Below are 22,561 nucleotides of genomic sequence, written 5' to 3'. Positions count from 1 at the left end.
ACAACAGTCCTTTAACAGGAAGATGGAAGAAAAGAGACTGCTTTACTAGGTCTCTGCTTCCAGAGGGTTTCCCTCATGCTCTGATGAAAAACATAACAAAAGAAAAGCAGCTGCGCCTTGTCTCTAAGAACAGATCATCACTAATTTATGCTAACTCCACATCATTATATTCTGTGACCAGAAAGAACTGATGAGAAAAACAACAGCAAATAAAAAAAATTATAGTTTAAATCTTCTACAAAAATACTTTACGCTACACTGAGAAATATTCCAACTGTGTTTATGGGATTTCATTAGGCAAACATGCTACTTAATTTCTGAGTAAGAAAAAAAGAGAGACAACCTTATTGTTTGTGTGGACTACCAGCTTACACATGATGGTCCTGAATACCATCACTGACTCTGCAGTAGTTCACTAGATGCAAAAATGCCTGAAAATATTTCTGGTTTAAAGTTTTGCCAGTAACAGACCCGTACCAGCTACAACCAAGTTAAGAATGTGTTCCGTGATTTCTTGGAGTAAGTTAGAGAAACAGGGGACTATTCCACTGCTGATTTATTATTTCTAGAAAACAGTACAATCAAAATAATTAAGCACTCATTCTCTAAAGGTACACATTGCCTATGTTACATGACTCATACACACAGCAAGACTCTGCTACCCACAAGATTTTTAATCAACCTCAATGTTAGAAGAAATATTAGGGAGTAAGCTTCAAAGCACCTATATGCACCAAGTAGCACACAGTGTTGGCAGGAGTATCTTTGCTGCTCTATGACATATTTAGTTTGGTGGCTAGAAAACACATGCAGTAATAGCTTTTCACAGAAAGTTTGTTTTGCTCCTTTTGAGCACAGAGTTTCCTACTAAGTAGCATTCAATTCAAAGGAAGCCAAAAAAATTTAAATAATCTAATTTATGCAACAGTGAGAGCAATTCAATCCACATACGGTTATAGTTTAGGGAAAGAAGCAAGTTGTTATTTACTGGATAACATCCAGTCATGATTCCACTTGAGACCACTTCCATTAGAGTTATAAAATGCAGGCAAACCACCTTGAGGTTACACAATTCACAAACACATGTCTAATACAGAAAAGGAATTGCAAAAAAAACCCCCCAATCCTCAGTAAAACACATTAATTTCTAAGTCCTATATACCCCAAGTGCCCTAGATGAAGAAAGGCTGGTTCAGCAAAAGTTGTGTACAGAACACCTGGGTTTAGTTCTGCCATGAATATAGTCAGAATGCCTGAGTCCCAAAAAGGACTTTAGGTCACCTGGTGAGGAAGAGGGTGTCAACATATTTCCATGACATGCATCAGAAATAGCTTTTCTCACCTCTAGTCTGGAAAAGGCAGACATGAATGCTGCCAGAACAGGCTGCTGTTCTCCATATACCCCAAAGTGGTCACAAGAAGTAGCAGCGGTAAGGTGACAATACTGTCTTCAGTACGATGCTCAGGATTTCAAAAGTAAAACCTGACCAGACAGGTATCCTCGTGCAAGGTGACATGCCAGAAGATTTTCTGTTGGGTAGCTACATAATGTATTTTGTTACAATAAAATTGAATTCTAAAGTGAGAGCGCTTTCTAATCTTTGATATGAAAAATTCAATTCTCAATCACCCCTCATTCAGTTCTGACAAAGAAAAGCATTCCTGAAGAGACCTGTGTCTGTACTAAGAGGTGCAGCAAAAGTTAGACCTTTTGGTTGAAGGTCATATTTTTAACTTTGACATCATCTAGCTGAATACTATGACCAGAGTTTTAAAAAGCAAGCTATGCTTTAAAGTTATTTTCAAACACAGCTACAGGAATGGATTTTCAGCCAATATATAAATAGCTGTGTCTAAAACTTTACACATCTAAGTATCACAACTTGCTTTTGAACCTCTTAGCTTGTAAAGTCACTGTAAAATGCAAGTATCACTTATCAAAGTACTTTAAGACTTTTAATAAATTATTATCCATAAACCAAAATTACTGTCTGCATCAAAAAAGTCAAAATCTGTGCTAAAGCTGTGCTATTAAAACACCTTGCATCGTCACCAAAGTTCTGAACACCACTAATGGTTTTTATAAAACATAACTAGGAACCAAGACTCAACCATCAGGGCAGATGTAGACCAAGTGTGAGAGGCCCCCCTTGAAACGTAACAACCGCTATAGGGCAGATATGAGGTGAGGCAAGGCACAAGTGAATTTTAAAGCTATGCTTTCAAGACACTATCAGCATGTGATGGGTCAATTTTCATAGCGAGCATTTCACTAAGATCGTAAGGCACATAAAACCACTTGAAATTAATGTGTGTGAAACATTTAAGTCTGAGAGCTAAAATTGTAGTGTTATAGATAATCAAAAAATACTTCAAAAAAATCTATACAACATGGTGTGTTCTATTTTCTTAATACTGTTCCAACAATTTCTGCCAAATGCTGCTAAAGAAAACCTCTCTCACTTAAATCAGCGTGAAACAGGAATAACATCAACAAATGCAATAAAGTAACACCCCTCTACTATGTGATAATGAAGTCCCAAAAATGAATAAAAATTAATCTTCAAAGCAAAATGTTTTTATTGGGGGGGGCGGAATTCATTACAGAAGCCCAGAAATTATGGAAACAAAGACCTTCTTGCAAAACTTTATACAGAACTGCAACTCTACAGTCATCTTTGATGATCATCAGCCTGTCCATCTATAACTCCGGAGAGCCCCCTCACATCTTCTTTCTGAAATTTTTTATTTTATTTCCCTTATTGTGGACCGCACTCAATACCCTCAAACTAGACTGGGTGTGGCAACCCCCTAACATCTTCCGAGTCTAAACTGAGCAAAGCTAATGGTGGTCACATGAATTGCTCAACTGGAGTCTGGAACAAAGAGACATATTTACTTATCCCCAGTGATCTCCTGAGATTACAGAAGGCATTTTCCACTAAGGCTTCTACAGAGAGGCTACAGAAATGCACTGGTTAAAAACTCTGCAAAACAAACTTAACACATACCTCCAAAAGGAAACTCAATCCAATTTAATTAGAGATTATATCTAACATTCCCCCATGCATGCCCCTACACGAGGAAACACCTAGGAACTCTTTATTTTTTAAGTAAATGTGCAACTGCAGCCATGTCAAATTTTAAGTCAATTGTGCAATCACCACTATGGGCTGGAAGTTAGTTTCCTAGAGTATCATCCTGTTTTAGCAGCACGTTAATATATCTGCTCGATATTTTACAAAGGCCTAAAATAAGTACGCAAGTTGATCGTGGTCTGAATTTGCCGTTTCATTTTGTTTTCAATTATAGCAACATTAGGAGAGCTGGCATTTACCCACCAAAATGTGCCTTTCATCAATAAAACATTCTTCCATCAGTAAGACACCTGTAACAATTTAAGTCTCTTCGATATCCTAAATCCCAGTTAGGCAAAATATATTAAGACATAGTGACATTCAGAGCACGAGCACTGGCACTAAAGTTAGGTACTTTTAGTAAAATACCTTGCTGAGTTGGAAGGCCAGCAATGAATATCCTTTATGATAAATGAAAACAATCTTCTCAAATGCAGTTTCTCCTGTTCTTTCACCAGACCTGTTCCAACTAAAGACAACTGCACAATTAAAGTAGTCTCTCCTTTTTCTCCTTTTTTTTTTTTTGCCTTACTATTCATAAACCGACTCTAAGTAGCAGCCTTGTATGCATGGCTGTACACAAAGAACTTCATTAAAAGCAGTCTTATGTATGTATTCCTCTGAAAGCTTAACCTGTGCCATTTTAGAAGTTTATATTAATGACTGCATTCCTTTACCAAGTACTAGTGGTTTTTTATTTCTGTTAAAAACACATGTTTTTTCTTGTTTTTGAAAATGGAGACAGCTACTTTATTTACAAATGTCTGATTTTGATTAGTCTAAAAACTAGTGGCTTAAATGTTGGTATTTGTTTTCATTCTGCTATTTATTTTCATTTCTTCACATTTGTCTTTTTGATTAACCATGGTCTAAAGCATTAAATAACACATTTCTGAGAATCGGAATCATGAACTTTATAGGGTTGTTATTAATTTTTTTTTATACCGCTATAATATTAAACAATTACCAGTATCATAAAGTTTAAGATCAATCCAAAATCAGATTCTGGGTGTCCTTTTCTTAAATAGTTTAGAATGTACTAAGTCTGAAATTTTCTTGTGGAATAACCAGATTAGAAATCAAAAGGTAATTTCTGTTCATTAGTATAATATTTTTTTAGAATACCAGAGATGAAGTTCTGAAAAGAATGTTAGAAATCACATGTAAATGCCCAAGGAAAACATGTAGCCTTTTAGTAGCATTGAGGAGAATAAATTTACCGTAAAATTTGGATAGAATTAGCAGCCATGTTGGCTACTAACTATAATTAAAATGTACTTTGGCATTATACTGATTTAGGATACCTGTCTACCATTGTGAAATTTTAATGTATATTTATTTAAATATGCTATAAATATACATTACTGATGCCTTTATTTCTGCCTAAAGGTAAACAAACTAGAGCTTAACATGATAGAAACCTTACATGTGATACAGAAACAACAACAAAGACCCATACTAAACAGCATGGTTACACATTTGGATAAAGCATCATACCACAAGTACTATTCACTGTTTTTACTCATGTTAATTTTTATTTCTTATAATTTCTTTCTTTTTTCTTAAAGTAAAAAATATTTGTTCATATAAAACTTAACACGGGCCTTGCACTACGTGTCCGAACTGTCACAGGTCCCTCAGAAATGGTACGTTATAATCTTTGCAGTGCTAATTCACCAGGACACTGGTACAAAGTATGCTTAGCTGATTACAGCTCCTTGAGGCTCAAAAAAGGCATCACAATAATACAAAACCAGGGCATGATGACTGACTCCCTACCATGGTAGCTAAACAATGGTCATTTTATTCTGTTTCTCTAGATCAGAGATATTGGCAGATCTGTTGGGTCTGTTTTGCTGCCTTGTGTGGACTGCAGCTCTATACTATCAGTAAATTTGCTATAGCAAACAGATAAGAGTAGATTAAAAATATATTTTTGCCTTTCCACAGTGCAATATTGTATTGCAGTATAACACACAGTAGCCAAATGAACCCTCTGTGGTTATTACCCACCTAATGTTGTAAAAATATTACTATGACATTTCGTCTGGTCGACCAACTTAAAGGTTAATTCTGTTTCCTATTTGAGATTTTCCTCCAGGTGAGCCATTCCGTGCAGTTTCTATTTACTGATTCCAAACAACCCCCAAACTGTTTCATTGCTCACTCTCACTGTTAAGAACATATTGACTGGCTGCCTGCTCTGCTGTTTAATTCATTTATGCTGAGAGTCAGGCATGAAGACAGAATTTAAAATGTGACATTTGCAGACTGTTGGGTCATTTGAAGCTCTGACAACACCAGGGAGTTCCTGACATACAAACTAGTCCTGATTTCCAATCTTCCATGTTCTGAACACATCAGAGATTCTTCCCAGAGGTGCAGATTTCAGCCAAAAAGTTTTTAAACCCCTTGTGTTTACATCTTGCAGAAAAGACCTGTACACTTTAAAATTTTAAAATAAAGCTTATGTTTCCTTTAAGGTAAAACCAGCACTGCCTGCAGCATGTGACTCAACTGCTAAAAAATACTGATTGACAAAGGTATTCGGAAAGATCTACAATAATAATTAAGACAATAGGATTTTGTAAGCAACTTTGACATTTAGTGGACTTCTATTTGTTCCTGTTGATGTTTAACCGTTCAAAACCAGCTCAGTCTGAAACCACAGCTTTATCTCACACTGTCTATCTGGCTATTGCTACCCTGACCAACATTAAATCACAGTTCTCAGGTTGGAAGTTTTGCTTATCTCAAGGCAGTGAATGGACTGTACCATTCTGTCTCCAATGATGAACCATCATTACCTTACCCAACTTTCAGGTCAATTTTTCAGTGTATACTCAATTACCTGGAAAATTCCATACTGCCAAGGTACCATTTACAAAAACAGTAATTCGACCTAGTCAGGCCTGACTTGGGAAAACCACAGTTACCTGTCTCTGAAGCAGGACTCACATCTACAAAGCTAAATTTTTTTTTTTTTTGAGACAGTTACAAATGACTGCACCAGAGCAGGTCTTTTTGTTTTCTTTAAAGCATCACCAAGAAAGGAGATGCTAAGTCTCAATACTTGTGTTTTACAGTATATCACATGTTTTATGTTATTTGGCCATGGGTGTTTCCACAAAATACGCAGAGCCCACTGTGGCTAACAGCGAAGAATGAGAAGACATGCGAATGCAGACTGAGCATCTAATCTACCAGCAGGACAGACTGAGAAGCAAACTTTGAGAAAAGAGCAAGAAGGGACTACAGAATGTTCTGCACAGAAAAGATGTCTTCTTCCTCCTTGCCATAAAGGGGGGGTAGGGGGGAGGAAGACATGCTATAATAAAAACTGTAGCCTGCTATTCAATCCCAGCTCAGATGTCCACATCATCCCTCATTTGTTTACCTAAATCAATGGAACAGTATTGATTTTAAATGCACAGTTAGAAGGCACAATCTAGGCAAAATCTCAATCTTTATTTTTTTTTATTGTGCAAAACAAAAAGCAAACAAAAAACCCTGGGCAAAGCAGAAGGTATGACACTGCTATAGTTAGGAACAGAAATAGTGCTAATTCAGAACTGTATTTAGGAGCGGAGATTGTTTTCCCTACTCAACTCATCATGACAATTATTCCACAATAATGACTCTATACTTCAGCTGCTTTTTCAGGAAGGGGAATATCATTTAGGTCAAGACGCAAATTTGAGGAAATCATAATGGATTTTTTTTCCATTTAAATATCAGTAGACACACAACAATTTAACCCCTAAAGTGTCAGCTGTATCATGCAGCAAGCATCTTTTTACCGTGTTCAGAGTAAGACTTTTATAATTCAACAGTTGTCATCTAACAAGAGTATGTTGTTTTTACATACTTCCAGCAGGAGGACATTGATTCTGTATGACCTAGAAAAGCAGATTTTACTACAGATGTTGTTTATTCTCCAAGAAAATCCTTAAAATAGAAAGACATACCTGGTGTATTATCTGCGCTACAGGAAGTTGTTCAGCATATTTTAGCGGTTCTGTTGCCAACTCATCCTTTGGAAGCCTGGGAAGAAATTAAGTTAACATTTATCAAAGTTAGTACTATGTTTACCAAGTTAAATTACTGAAATTTAAGAGCTTCAGGTACAGAGTGTGATATCTGACAGATTATTGTGCTTAAGATGAAAAAAAAGTTTCTTTTAAGACCTTAATTGAATGTATTTCTTACAAAGTTGACTGAAAGAATAGATTTATAGTAAACAGAAATGTGTGTAACCGTGGATTTCTTCTCTGACCAAAGCACATAAAACACGTATTTAGCAGCAGAAACATAAGAAAACATTTAAATTTAGCTTTACACTAACAAAGTGCTGGTAAAAGCTGGGCTGAAATCCCCACAGGAAAAAGAGTCTTATGTGTTTACAGAGCAAATTCAGCATTGTTAACAATACAAGCTTCTTCACGCAATTCTGCCAACATAATTCAAATATGACCATCTCAAAAGGTAAGAGGGGAATTATTCTCCATTTTCCATTTTTGCTGCAAGTCAGTGTTCAGTTGTGCTAAAAGTTCACCACAACAAACCTGCCGGCACAGTAGTGTGTACTACTGGTTTCAAATAAGCCAAAGAACTAGCATCAACAAAAAGAGCAGAATGTTTCACAAAGAAAATGCATCATATCCCTTTAAATTTCTAATAAACTGTAGTTGCAACTGAAAATTCAGAATCCATAAGCAGACTCTTAAAAGAATATTTAAATGCTAGTAAATTAATATGAAAGCATGTTTTAAACCCTTAAACCATACTGTTTTCTGCTACTGGAACCGCACAGCATGTGCTACATTTTCAAAGTATTATTCAACGTTTTCATCAGTTATTCCTCAATCTTTCTGAAAAGTTCTGAATATAGGAATTTGAGTAATACGACAAGAAATGAAGGGGGGGTAGGGGAGAAGATCCCTATATAAGCAAGGCCTTTCTATAAAGTTAAAGGAGAACTACTTTCAGACAAAACCTATGGTGAAGACATTATTTTCCAAGCTCGAATCACTACTTTATACCCATTCTAGTAAAAAATGATACACGCTTGCTGGGTTAGTTTACCTGCACACTGGCTGACAGGTAAGAGCCAGAAACTACAGGCTTAGACTCTGTACTGGGAGCCAACAGGCTGTAGCTGTCTTTTAAGAGAGGACAATGAATGCATCTCTCTTCCCTTTGCCATTTCTGAATTTGTTGTGGTTTGGAATGCTTTTAAGCTCCAAATAAGAGCCTGAATACCCAGAAATCTGTAGTGAATGGAGTATGAGGAAGTATGAAAGTCCCACTGTACAAGAAATGTAGAAGCAGAGAACAAAAGAGGCGGCAGTATTTCAAAGGTCACAGTGACAGCCTGTCAAAAACTGCTTAATGTGTGTAAGCAAAATTAAGTAAGCAAGCTCTGAACTACTGAAGCTGGTCTACTGAAACAGCTCATTTACTTACACAGTTTTTAGAGGTTTTGGAGTATCATGGCAATGATGAATTTGTACTCACAACATGAGTATAACATACTGCTGTTATAGTCCAACACAACCGTCAGAGCTTAGAGTGAGCTCCACAACTCCACTGCGGTGAGCAGAAGGAACCTTTCCACTCATTTTCTTTCTACTTTTTATTATCTGCAGAGTCCTGACTGGCAAACATACCACTGTCTATTTAGCTGCCCACAGTCCGTGTGAATTTGAGAGGACTTCTACTGGAGGCCTGTTAGCTGACACACCACCTTGATATATAGATACCAGCTACATAAAGCCATTTCTTAGCCATAGTTCTAGATATGAAACCACTGTACACAGAACAAAATAGTCATCAATATCTTGAACACTTATCTCTACAGTCTTTACAGGGACACTGCAAATCTGGAAAAAAACCCCCAGTATCTCAAATCCCAAAATTAAATACTGGAAGCTGCAAGTAACAGCTACAACTACTACAAACTGAAAGTTAGCAGAAGGATGGAAAAACAAAAAAGCTTGTCTGTTCTATCAAGGACTTTGTACATTTGGCAATGTTTTCTGTCTAGACAGAGTCAGCATTCCCTTGCATCGTCAAACACCCTCCTTGTCAGTCGCAGAAAAAAAAGACCTTTCTTAAAATGCCAAAGGATTAAAAAAGATAGAGAAAAAATATCAAGATAATCTTGAGCCTTAGGAAGCTTTACTAAAGAAACAGGGAGGGAAGAATAGTATAAACATGTATTTTAAATGTATGTATTACATAATATATATAATTATATTTATAATATTTATATATAATACCTACATGTGTCTACATATATGTACCCACACTGTAATATGTATACACACAAGCATTTTTTAAGATAAGTTTAGAACTGTTCTCTCAAAATTTTTGCTTAAATGCCATGATCTTCTTGTATATGTACTCAGTGATGTGCTAGCTGTCAAGTCTACAAAAGAGAGTTTTGATTCTTCTCTCCTGCAGATAATCCCCCTCAAGTGGATGAGCATGTATCTCAATCTTTTATATTAAACTGCATAAATTAAAGCATGGAAGCTCCAAACACTTGACAAAAAAGCCATATGAAATATTGCCCAACTATATCCTCTACCTGGAGCAAGTCAGTAACTTGAGCTAGCAGGTATGATAAAGCAGCATATCAATAAGTTTTGGGCATCTTTTGGGCAAAAGTGCAAGAATAACTCACAGTAAATGATCTTTACAAATTTGACAGTAACAGTGTAGTCTTCAGGGAGCAGGGAGCTTTTGCTGGGACTCAGGGAAAAGAGGAGAGTTTATCACCTCTGGAAGAAGGGACAGGCAACTCACAAAGAGTACAAGGATCTCGTTAGGTCAAGCAGGGACAAAATTAGAAAGGCAAAAACCCTGCTAGGGCGCAGTCTGGCCACAGTTGTAAAGGATAATAAAAAATGCTTCTACAAATATATTAACAACAAAAAGAGAGGCAAGGAGAATTTCCACCCCTTACTGGATATGGCAGGGAACATTGTCTCCAAGGACAAGGACAAGGCTGAGGTACTTAATGCCTTCTTTGCCTCAGTCTTTAATAGCCAGTCCAGATATCCACAGGGTGTTCAGCCCCCTGAGCTGGAAGATGGGGATTGAGAGCACAATAACCCCCCCATAATCCAGGAGGAAGCAGTTAAGGACCTGTTAAGCCACCTGGACACCCACAAGTCTATGGGGCCTGATGGAATCCACCCGAGAGTACTGAGAGAGCTGGCGGAGGAGCTTGCCAAGCCACTCTCCATCATTTATCAGCAGTCCTGGTTAACAGGGGAGGTCCCAGAAGACTGGAGGCTTGCCAATGTGACACCCGTCTACAAGAAAGGCCGGAAGGAGGATCCTGGGAACTACAGGCCTGTCAGCCTGACCTCCATACCGGGGAAGATCATGGAGCAGTTCGTCTTGAGAGTGCTCACAGGGCATCTGCAGGACAACCAAGGGATCAGGCCCAGCCAGCATGGGTTCATGAAAGGCAGGTCCTGCTTGACCAACCTGATCTCCTTCTATGACCAGGTGACCCGCCTAGTGGATGAAGGAAAGACCGTGAATGTTGTCTACCTGGACTTTAGTAAAGCCTTTGACAGCGTCTCCCACAGCATTCTCCTGGAGAAACTGGAAGCTTGTGGCTTAGACAGGTTTACTCTTTGCTGGGTGAGGAACTGGCTGGATGGCCGAGCCCAGAGAGTCGTGGTGAATGGAGTTAAATCCGGCTGGTGGCTGCTCACAGGAGGTGTTCTCCAGGGCTCGGTTCTGGGGCTGGTCTTGTTCAATATCTTTATTGATGATCTGGATGAGGGAATTGAGTGCTCCCTCAGTAAGTCTGCAGATGACACCAAGCTGGGTGGGAGTGTTGATCTGCTGGAGGGTAGGAGGGCTCTGCAGAGGGATCTGGACAGGCTGGATCGATGGGCTGAGGTCACCTGTATGAGGTTCAGCAAGGCCAAGTGCAGGGTCCTGCACTTCGGCCACAACCACCCCATGCAATGCTACAGGCTTGGGGAGGAGTGGCTGGAGAGCTGCCCGGCGGAAAGGGACCTGGGGGTGCTGGCTGCCAGCCAGCTGAATATGAGCCGGCAGTGTGCCCAGGTGGCCAAGAAGGCCAACAGCGTCCTGGCCTGTATCAGAAATAGTGTGGCCAGCAGGGGTAGGGAAGAGATCGTGCCCCTGTACTCGGCACTGGTGAGGCCGCACCTTGAATACTGCGTTCAGTTTTGAGCCCCTCACTACAAGAAGTATGCTGAGGTGCTGGAGCGTGTCCAGAGAAGGGCAACGAAGCTGGTGAGGGGTCTGGAGCACAAGTCTTATGGGGAGTGGCTGAGGGAACTGGGGTTGTTTAATCTGAAGAAAAGGAGGCTGAGGGGAGACCTTATCGCTCTCTGCAACTACCTGAAAGGGGGTGTTGGTCTCTTCTCCCAAGTAACTAGTGATAGGACGAGAGGAAATGGCCTCAAGTTGCGCCAGGGGAGGTTTGGATTGGATATTAGGAAAAATGTCTTCACCGAGAGCGTGGTCAAGCATTGGAACAGGCTGCCCAGGGAGGTGGTGGAGTCGCCATCTCTGGAAGTGTTCAAAAAATGTGTGGATGTGGAGCTTCAGGACATGGTTTAGGGGACATGGTGGCGCTGGATTAATGGTTGAACTTGATGATCTTGAAGGTCCTTTCCAACCTTAGTGATTCTGTGATTCATTATTATGATACTGCAGTGCTATCATCTAAAGCCAATGCATGGCATTTGGTCAAGTGAAAAAACATAGCACCTCCTCCTAGTACCATACACTCAGATCTGTCTAACAAAAATTAACTGTGAGGATATGCAGATTTTTGAGCCAACCTAAAACATTAGCAAGTTCTTACTGACCATGACTGATTTTTTTTCCCCCCTAAATTCATAAGCATATATAAGGCTTCACAAAAGTTTTCCTGAAAGCTTTGTTCCCAGCTTTGATCAACTATGAGAATATTTCAACACATATTTTTCTAGGGTTATTCTTATTCACTTCTACTCATGGTTCTGACCAAGAGTCAGATCTGAGCTGTCATTATATTCATGTTCATAGCTATTTACACATTGGAAAATTAAAAGCATCTAATATGAGTGACATTCTTTTTAGCTAAAAAATGGAATTACCCCTAGAAGTTAGGTTGTAGTTTAAGCAAATAAAAATTTTGTGAGGAAAAAAAACATTCTTTGCTTGATTTATCTCTTTAATTTTCCTATCAAGTGATGATACCTGTGACAGAAATTGAACTTTGTGATAGAGGTACCTTCCAGGTCTCAGTTTTCAAGTACGTATATAGTCAGTTTGGAAAATGCTTCAAAGCGCTTCAAAATGTTCAGCATGCAAAGTTCTACCAGTATAACTATGTCAGTCAGCAATACCACCTTCAGTATTCGTTTTAACAGATATAAGCAATATAAACTCCTTTGAAGAGAATTATATTACTATGAAGGCTCCATAGATTTCATTTTCATTTCTCAGAGCAAGCACCAGTTTACTGATCTAAACATTTGTATAACAGGTATAAGGCAACTTCCTCTTTTATGCAGTCATTCTTTCTAACAAAGATGAAAACCGTATGATGCAACAAGAAATTGCTATCCTATCAGCAGCACAGAGAATGAAACACTGCATATGAAAAGCTGCTATGAAACAGCATCCATCATGAAAGCTCCAAGCACACTTGTCTGTCCTGAGAAAAGGCCAGAAACAACTACCAGAGTCTAAAATCTCCTGCAAGTGGACACAGATGCTATATTTTAAATATTTGTTTTAATAAGAACAGAGACAGCTCGCTGCCAGTAAGATCAAGCAACATGACATAGCTCACAACTACATGGCTGAATTCTCTCCCCAAAAGAGGAGGCTGCATCCAAAACTGGCTACTCTAGGCACGCACTATGCCCTGAACCACGCAAACATTGCCCAGGAGAGCGCTAACTGGCATGAGCCAAAATAGTATCACAGGAACCATGCTAACAATTAAACGTCACGTATGACTGCAAGACAGTTCATCAGTCTGTCTAATTACAAGCACAGAAGCAGCCTCGTATTGTGTCTTTACAAAAATGACACTGGTTAGCTTGTCAGCAAGTGGATCAAAGAAAAGCCACAATCAGGGCAGTTAGTACTGAGGAGGAAGAAACTTGCTGCAAAACTGCTACTTCATTTTACGCTAGCCCTCAGACTAGTAGCCTACTAACATTGGGCCTCCTAGACTGGCAGAATTACCTGTAAAAGACAGTCCTCTTCTAAAAAGCTTAAGGGATAGGAAGGCCATGACTAGGGAGGGGAAAGGTCAACACAGAAGAGGATGTTCTACTTCTCCTCTTTTGCAGGGTGGGGGAAGAGAACGGGTCAGGAGAAAGATCATCTCCATTACAACCATCTGCCCTTACCTCTCCCTTTCAAAGAAGGACACAAGTAAATTGGTAACTACTCTCCTTCCAGACATAATTTCCAGATGCCTGGGGTGGCATTCACTTCTGCTCAAAACCACTATGTCAGAAAAAAACCCCAAAATAAAAAATAAAAAAATCTCAGTTGATGGAATTTGTGCTCAAATTGCATGTGGCAATTTGAGGCTGTAATTTCACAAAATTAGTTGGCCTCACTGTTTAGTTCATTTATATTTGACATTTAAACCTTTATAAAATTAAGGGCTAATTTGTTGCAATACAAATTTGCTTGTACGTTTAATTTCTTTCAAAACAATTCTATTACAAAAACAAAAGTCATTTTTCATGAATTAATTCCCCAGTAAGAAATGGTCCTTTCTGCCTCAATTGAGCATGACAGCAGAGTGCTGCCAACAGTGCCAAAGCAAGCTAACACAGTGGCATATCAGCATATACGGCATCACGCCTGACAGCTAGTAATGCAAAGCATAAGGAGATCTTGATTTTCAGGGAGAAGACTAGAAAGACACATAAAATCAGAAGAGAAGTGGCAAGCAGTAAGAGATAGCAGAAGAGGAGGATCTTGAGAAATTCAATTTAAGAGTTATTTTTATACTGCCACTGTGACTGCTCTTAGATGAAGGAAAGTAAGCATGAAACAGAAACTGTGGAAAGTGAATCTAAATCCAGTAAAACATGTCAAGATATTTCGTGAAAAATCTTATTTGTTATTTATATTTGCATGCTCGGTCTTATGGGAAAAATCCTGAGATCAACATGTGCTAAAGAAAAGTAAATCCTTAGCATCAAGAGGTGGCACATTTTGCCACAAGTGCTAATCCAGCCTACAGTCTGCTACACAGAATAGCTACACTAGCTTTAGGGCGGAGATATATTTTATCTCAGGCAAGTATTACAAATCTACAGGAAAAAAAGAGCAGCATGTGATCACTAGCTGGTTTCCTCATGGCAGAAATGGGCTGTTAAGACACTTCAAGAAAGAGAAAAGTCTAGATAACAGGACAAGGCATAAAACCTGTCTCTCTGGGCAAATATAAACATTCACTAATTATATTATAGCATAGTCAGTATTTCTTCCTTCCTATACAGTCTCTAGATTTGATGGTTTGGACAGCTCACATATTATTTCAGGCATGTAACCCATGCATAAGTAACAATGCACCTCTTTGGAACTATTGTTCCTGGATGATAAGTCCTAATATATAACCATCTCTCTTAGAAACTACACAAAATCAAAGTCAGAATGTGAACAGGGTAAAGAAGATGGTTTCAGAGACAAAAATGCATTACGGAAAAATGGGTTTGGGTATCACCTTCTTTATTGGCTGAAGGTGTACAAGACTCACACTGCTCCTAAAGTGTGGTCTGGTTTGTTTGACAGGTAACTTCTGAATAGGATGAATGAAAATACTGGAACAGATTGTCCCACTTCTAGAAGTGTCTCGAAAGCAAAAATACTGCAACTGATCAGACAGTCAGTATGTGACCAAAGGATGCAAATAACACAACAGTGGCCTAAATCAGACACCCCAGTCTGAAAGGTTTGAAATTATTACTCTAAACCTGTGTATAGCACTGATAGCTTTATTGACTGTAAATACATGAACACCCTTGCATCTGGCAATAAAAAGAAAACAAAATGCCAGAGCTTTATGCACCACATCAGAAAAAGTTATTAGGTTTCCTATTAAAGAGAGACTGAAATGGGCTATGTTGGGTTTGAGCGAATAGTTTTTAAAACTGGCCATTGAGAAATTTATCTACCATATCCACACTACAGAAGATTACAAATTAGACCTTGGATTAACGCCAGGTACTTGATCTATCTGCTAAATCCTAACTTTACACATATTTAAGAATAGGGTATGCTTAAACAACAGAAGCACTAACGTACACGAAGAATGCCAGTGCTTGAAAAGATGAGTTCGTGGTTACCTCTGCTCTTCCCCAAAAAGTGTGCTAATCAATCTTTATCTTTTTCAGGGAATGCAAGATTTGCCTATAAGCATGTTTACCACATGGATAGTCACAAAGAAGAGAAGCAAACACTCACGAGTATAATCATTCCAGGGAACTTCCTCACAACATCTCCTTCATTGCACCAGTTTCTTCAGTTAAAGGGTCAAAACAGGTCTTTCAGCTACTTCAGAAAGCATTTAGTGCATGCTTTGCTGCTGCAGCCTTTCCTCAGGTGAGTGTGGCTGTCCCCCTCTAAAAACCTGATATACCTAATAATGCAAGTATCACTACCTTAGTACTGAGCTTTGGTAAGCTGGACAGCTGGCAGCTTACCTTGGGCAACCTTTCAGGACTGTCTAGCAGAATGCTAATGTGCACCTTTTGCAGTTCACTGCTGTGGAGTCTGAAAGTCACGTCTTTGAATGGCTAAGCAATTAGTGCATATTCAAAGCTGAGGAGAGGAGGGAGCTATGTCTCCAGTGGAAATATGCAAGCATTTCACAAGTACAGCCAAGCACACCAAGATTCTTCGGTCCATGAATGCTGTGACCTCCACTTCATGACGCTTGCAGAACCTAATGTAGCAGGTGGCATACTATCAAAGATGGCTTAAAAATAAGATTGCACAAAAATCAATACAATATGGAGATGAAGGTAAAAATAAGGCAAAAATGATCTTTGACGCAAAGAAAAACTAAATCAATGTTAGACACAGTCAGATTTATAATTATCTAAAGAAGGAAGCTACTGACTTGCATTGAAAAGGAACAGTATTTTACTTCATTGTGCTGGCCTTTAGACAGTGCTATTCCTGGAGAATAAAGCAACAAAGCACCTTATGGTTTAGAAACACAAAATACTTTCTGTAATGTGTTAATTTCTTTTCAAATAAATGTGAAAGATTTTGACCCAAACTAGCCATACAGACTTGTTCCTGGAGTTCAAAAAACACCTTAAGTCTCTGAATGCACAGTGATTTCTGTTGCTACTGATCATAAACAGGTCTGCTGGTGTTCCCAGAGTCTGCCAGACACATTGAGTTATAATCTGTTGCTTCATAAACTGGATAAAACTAGACTGCAACAAATGTGATCCACACATAACTTAGCTAAAGAATTTCAGGTGATTAACCTTTGTCAAGCCGCATATTCTGAACCATCCCAAGATCCTAAAAAGCGGTAACAGCAGTCTATAATGTGTTTTAACACAGGTTGACCAATGTTGTCCCTCTGCTCTTTCCTAGCCAATGACTTCTGCCAAAATTTGTTTAGTCACTGAAGGGACTCTGTTCTTCCTGCTCCTATTTTTATACTTAGGCAAGAGACAGGAAAGGAATTAAAAAGAATATTAGCTTAAGTAAGCAGAACTGACTTTGCTGCTACTAGAAAACACATGACCTGTAGGGCTTCATTTTGTTATCTCAAATATTCCACATTTCAGGTAAATTAGAAAATCTCTTTTGAATTAATTTAAACTTCAACACAATGATGCTGCTGAAGCACAAAATGCTAATCAAAAATGGGAGATAAAAAGACCAGCTACGTCTCTCCTCTATCACTGAAAAATCACCATTTGAGTCCACAGCTAAAAGTAGGTACTCATTGCTTAATGTTAATTCATTCCCATGGCGGGGGGTGGGGGGGGGTGCGGGCATGGGGAAACAGACCCAAGTGTCTCCATCAAGTTTCCCAGACTCAGGGCATGTTTATACAGACAAGTCCAGCAATATCAGAGGAGCTTCTATTGATGGTCCAAACCAGTCAGAACAGTACATCACTCACCTAGCTCAGCAAACATTCAATCTATCCTGAAGTGCATATGTGCTGTATCTAGTAACTGAGGCTGCAAATTTCCCCCTTGGATCCAGTCCTTCCTAATTGCATGGGAAAATGTTTAAAAGAGTGGTTAAAAAACACAGTTTTTTATCGCTGTATGACTAGTTTGGAAACCTGTGACGGAATGTCACAGAAATCACACAAAAAAAAAAAAAAAAAAAAGACCAAACCCTCCCCTGCCACCACATCACACATGCAGTTTAAATACTACTACCAGTACACGTTAGAATTATACTTTCAGCTGGATAAAGCAAGCTTGTTCATTTTTCATAACTGAAAGTTTATCAGCAGTGCCTAATCTTTACATAGACCAATTCAACACCACCTGCCAGCGCACAGAAAGTCAGAAAAATCAGCAGGAAGATGTTTTTAAAACAAAGAATTAACATGGGAACGTGCCAGGATAGCAATTCCATTATTTAGTGGCCACAATTAGTCTTTATAGCAAAGTTTATATCTTGTTTAATTACCACTGTTCCTTCCTGTTTACGTTCAAATTAAACAATATATCTGCATTTGTTTATATCATTACACTTTTCAACATGCACCTTCTAAAAACCCTGTAATACACATATTTTAAGTCCAATATTTCTACATCTACGGTACATATTTCTATTTTTTCAGTTCATGAGTCACATAATGTACCATCCAGCTGTAATTTCTCATGAGACTGCTTAGTTCAGTACAAGAATCTATCAAAATAGGAGTGGCAATGTCTGTTCTCTGCCTCGTACCACCCTCAGACTTTCAACCTTACCCCCTCCATTTCAAGCTTCCTACTTTACTTTTTTGCCCCTTTACTTCAATTCATCAATGTAGATTACACAGAATTACAGAAATGTTGTTTCTAAGGGACTTTCAGAGATAATCCGGTTCAACCGCCCAACACCAGATCAGCCATGGCTTTGTCTAGCTGAGTCTTCAAAAGCTCCACAACTTCTCTGTGTAACATGCTTTAGTGCTACTTTACCCTCTTTGCAAAAGTATTTCTCCTAACGCACAACCCCAACCTCCCAAGCCACAACTTGCAGCCAATGCCACTTGTTACCAAAAGAGTTTATCTTAACTGTCTCCATAACTGCATTTCGAACAACTGCCACCTGCTATTACATTTCCCATCTTTTCACGGCTAAGCAAGCCCAGATCTCTCAACCACCTCTCACAGGTTGTGTGCTCTAGGCCCTGATCATCTTGGCAACCCCTCTCCCCTGCCTCAGCATCTTTCTTGAAGGGGAAGGCCAAGAGTCAGACACAGTGTTTCAGGTGAGGCTTCACCAGCATCAAAGAGAAATAATAACAATACTGCTCAATCTGCTAATCATATTCCCTCTCCTGCAGCTCAGTAGGCAGCTTGCCTTATGGATGATGATGGTACTCTGTTGACTCATACTCAACCTGGTGTCCACCACCGCCTCCAGATCCTTTAAAGCAGGGCTGCTAATCAGCCTGTCAGCTTCCAGCCCCTACTGATAGGAAGTAACAGGAAAAGACACCAGTTTAACTTCTTTCTACAGGTGTATAAAACAGCACATATTGGTACCAATAATAGACCCAGGTTTTCTTGAAAGAAATTTGCTATACACTGGGCACTCAGAAAATTAATCATAAAAATTACAGTTCTGGGCTTTTGAGAAATGGTTTACTATACAACCAAGTCTCCCCTGAACACTAGACGTTGCATTCAATCTTTTTGGATACAACATGATCAGTAACACATTTCCATAAAGCAGACAACGGCGACACACAAAGGACTGCAAAACACTACACCACAAAACTTAACCAATGGCTTTCCCTTCTTTCACTAGTACTGTCCCTCTCTGTAGCCAACCCTTATGATTCCTAAGAGTGACCATGGCAGACCAATCTGAGTAGCATTCCAACCAGCTAGCAGTACATGCTTTAGATCTCCTGTCAACACACGTACCTATGTAACATTATATTGCTAAGCGCATTAGAAGGGCACAGCTTCACAGAAAGCTGCACAGAATGTATGTAGCTCCTAAGCTTTTTATCAGTCTTATCTTCTGGACCGTGAATTTCTGTTATTTATAGATGACTCGTGCACATTTTTGTCTGGATTCTGATTTTGTTTGTTCTTATTAATGGCAGACGAAACCTCAAGTTCAAATACAAACACTTAGCTATATTATATTCTCCTAGGCCAAGGTACTAGAGGTTACTAAGTCTGCTGATGTTGAACAATGAATCTATTAATGTTTGACTGTGTAAAGCAGTCACCCTTTTTCTTCATATCAGTATTTTATGGTCTGCTTTTCTGTCCTCACTTATTTCATAGTATTATGACCATCATCTCCTGTCTACCACAGAGCAGTGCATATTAACCAGAGTGCCCTATATTAAGTTCAGTGACTTTACAAACTTTACAGCCTTCAAGCCCAAACAATTTCAGTGGTCCACTCCCAGGAAGAGAAGCAGTAGCAAGTCCTACTTTTCCTGGGTCAAACACATGCACACCACTTGCCAAGCTCCCAGCAGGTGTACAAACTTGGGAACTCCCCTGCCTACCCAGGCAGGCCACCAGGCCTGGGTCTGTGGGGCAGAGACAGGGACACTATCTCCTTCCACTCAATTCAACGCTGTAGTAGTTCCAGCCTCTGCCAGATGTACCCATGCAAGACATATGCCTAGATATGTAAGTTATTCCTGGTTGCAAAGCCAAACAGTAGGCTGGACAAGACATATTTCTAATGTTCCAAGGTGATTTCTAATCCAAATACCTGATATGAAATCCAGTATCTCAGACACCTGCCAAGTCCAGATTTCCCATTACCTCACCCTCCTCTTGCTGGGAAGGGACAGATGCAGTAGCTCTGAGTATGACACAAAACCATCAGCTCCCTTTCTCCCTGGAGTCTCCAAGGGACAAGGCTAAAGCAGAAACAGAAGCAGCTCTGAGGACTACAGGCATGTCCCTCCCCTTATTTCCTTCTCAGTTACCTTAAATTCTCTGTAGTTTTTTATTTGTCTTACTACAAGAGTAAGAAGATAAAACCATTTAATAGGAAAAAGCTTTTTTACGGAAGTTTCAGTTTATTATTTCCATACCTATGTTGATAGGAATTCTGCAACATCTTTATCATCAACATGGTAAATGCTAAGCAATGTTTAAGCGTCATCAAAGATCTTCTTTATAATGTAATAAAGCAAAAGCTACTTCTATGAAATATTAAGTTCCTAAAAAATTAAGCAGTACATTTTTCAAGAACACTTATATGGGTTGGACCTTGCCAACAGTAAAAATAATTTATGAGTTAGAATTATTATGCTAACAAAAATGTCTAACAAAGACTAATATTAAATAGTTATTTTTGAAAATGGGACTTTAGCTTTTAAAATGAAATCTTCTGTATTCAGTCAGAACATGCCCAAACTTAAGTTGACCACGACTTTGTAAGACACAGCAGTAAAGTATACGTATTAAATGGTTTTACTTTCCAAAACAAAAACAAAACATAGAAAAAAATTCACTCTTTTGTCAGAGGATTGTTCATGGTTTGTTTTTTTAAACAAATGTAAGGGTTTACATAAAAATGATTTGCAATTTTTACTACAATTGAAGCCCCAGTATTATTAACCTAATCTTGGTCTTCATCTTATTCCAGTGTAGGATCTCCCATTATTTAAAAGTCATTTCCTGCAAATGTTTACAATATACAGACTATTGTATCAGTAAATCTGAATGCTAAGTATTCATTATCAGTAGATACTACCAGCAAGAGAGTGTGAAAAGCAGAAAACATCACAATGCCAATGTGTCACTCAGCTTTTAAAACTTCAGGCTCTCAATACACTTTATGTAAAAGAACAAAATCTCCAATCCTGCTAAGGTCTTTTACAATCCTATATAAAAATATATATGTGTCTGTGTATACACATATACCTAAAAGGCAACCATGAAACAAAACAAGAATTAGAAGTTTCTTGATTCAGTTAGTACACATAATGAGGCCAGATTTCTCTTTTGTCACCTGCATATAGAATAACGAACAGTTATGGAAACAATGGAACAACTCCAAGTGCACAGTAATATGCTCAAGAAAAAAAATCCAAAGTGATGGAAGCACAAAGACATAGCCGCCAACAGCCGAAAGACGACTTCTTTCTACAAAATTTTGCATGCTACATATTATGAAATATATGAAGTCTAGTGAAGAGTTTACATTCTGTCCTGCACCTTTTAACTTCATATTTTAAGTGTTTTGTGGAAAAAAACCTTGATTTCTAAATCAGCCATTTTCTTTCATGTTTTCATGAATGTTCAACATATCTGTCACCAAAATTGTTAGAGTACTTTGAATGTAAGCACCACGGTGGCAGCTGTGTACCTTTCCAGTATATGTTCATTGCTCAGCTACAGTGAGTCCTCATTCCTGGGTGGGACTCACACACACTGTTGCAATATAAGTAACCACAACAAGAGGCACAGATTTTTTTCAGCAGGAATATCAAAGTATTTTAATACACATACTATGAAGCCTTTCTACTTGCATCACCATATAATTCTACTCTGGTTTTGGAGTTAATGATAACCAAAAGTGTATGATGGCAGTCGAGTATGCTGGTCCTCTACCCAAGCAAACAAAGAAAAAAAAAAATTTCTTTCTGCATTTTAAGTCTAATACCTCTGCAGCAATTCTTCTATGTCTACTATACGGAGGCTATACATTCTAACAAAATCTTACTGTAAAACTCAGAGTGTGTGTTGACTATTTGTGGCTAGTACATATATTCTTTATGGCTGATGGTCAATTGGCATTTCATGGGCACAGGCTTTTTATACTTTAATGTTTCCCTGCCTTATTTCCTAAAAAAACCCCCACCAAAACAAAACAAAAAAACCTGAACAAAAAACCTGCTTCTGCTGCATTTATCAAGACTAGGATGAATGCGGCAAACACACCCATCCCCATCGATGAATATATAAGTCACTTTGAAATGAAAAATTTCCATTTCAGTAAATATACCACACTGTAAAGTACTGAACTTTCACTAGAGCGCTGCTTAGCCACTGCAGTTATTGTCTTATCACAGAACCCTGGACTGAAACGTGGTAATATAGTATTTACTGATGCACCGTATACATTGAGAGAAAAAGGCCTGAAAGACAGATATAATGGGGAAAACAGCAATATGAAGAACACCTGCTAGCTCAAGCCAACTGCTAAGCAGCCAACTACATTTT

The 22,561-nt window shown here is 38.7% G+C and overlaps 1 protein-coding gene across 1 annotated transcript in view; it reads right to left on the bottom strand.

Moving 5' to 3' along the window:
* Positions 1-22,561, bottom strand: part of PIGK (phosphatidylinositol glycan anchor biosynthesis class K) — a gene marked incomplete at both ends in the record, with an annotated part of 76,172 nt that overhangs the window by 16,718 nt on the left and 36,893 nt on the right. Inside the window, one exon of the mRNA XM_082002994.1 lies at positions 7,106-7,181. Coding sequence (XP_081859120.1) covers positions 7,106-7,181 — 76 coding nt within the window. The remainder of the gene's footprint in view (positions 1-7,105; positions 7,182-22,561) is intronic.

This window comes from Phaethon aethereus, assembly GCF_964289735.1.
Source record: "Phaethon aethereus genome assembly, chromosome: 8".
Classification (NCBI taxonomy): Eukaryota; Metazoa; Chordata; class Aves; order Phaethontiformes; family Phaethontidae; genus Phaethon; species Phaethon aethereus.
The sequence above is the reverse complement of the archived record's forward strand: the minus strand, read 5'-3'. Positions and strand labels throughout refer to the sequence as shown.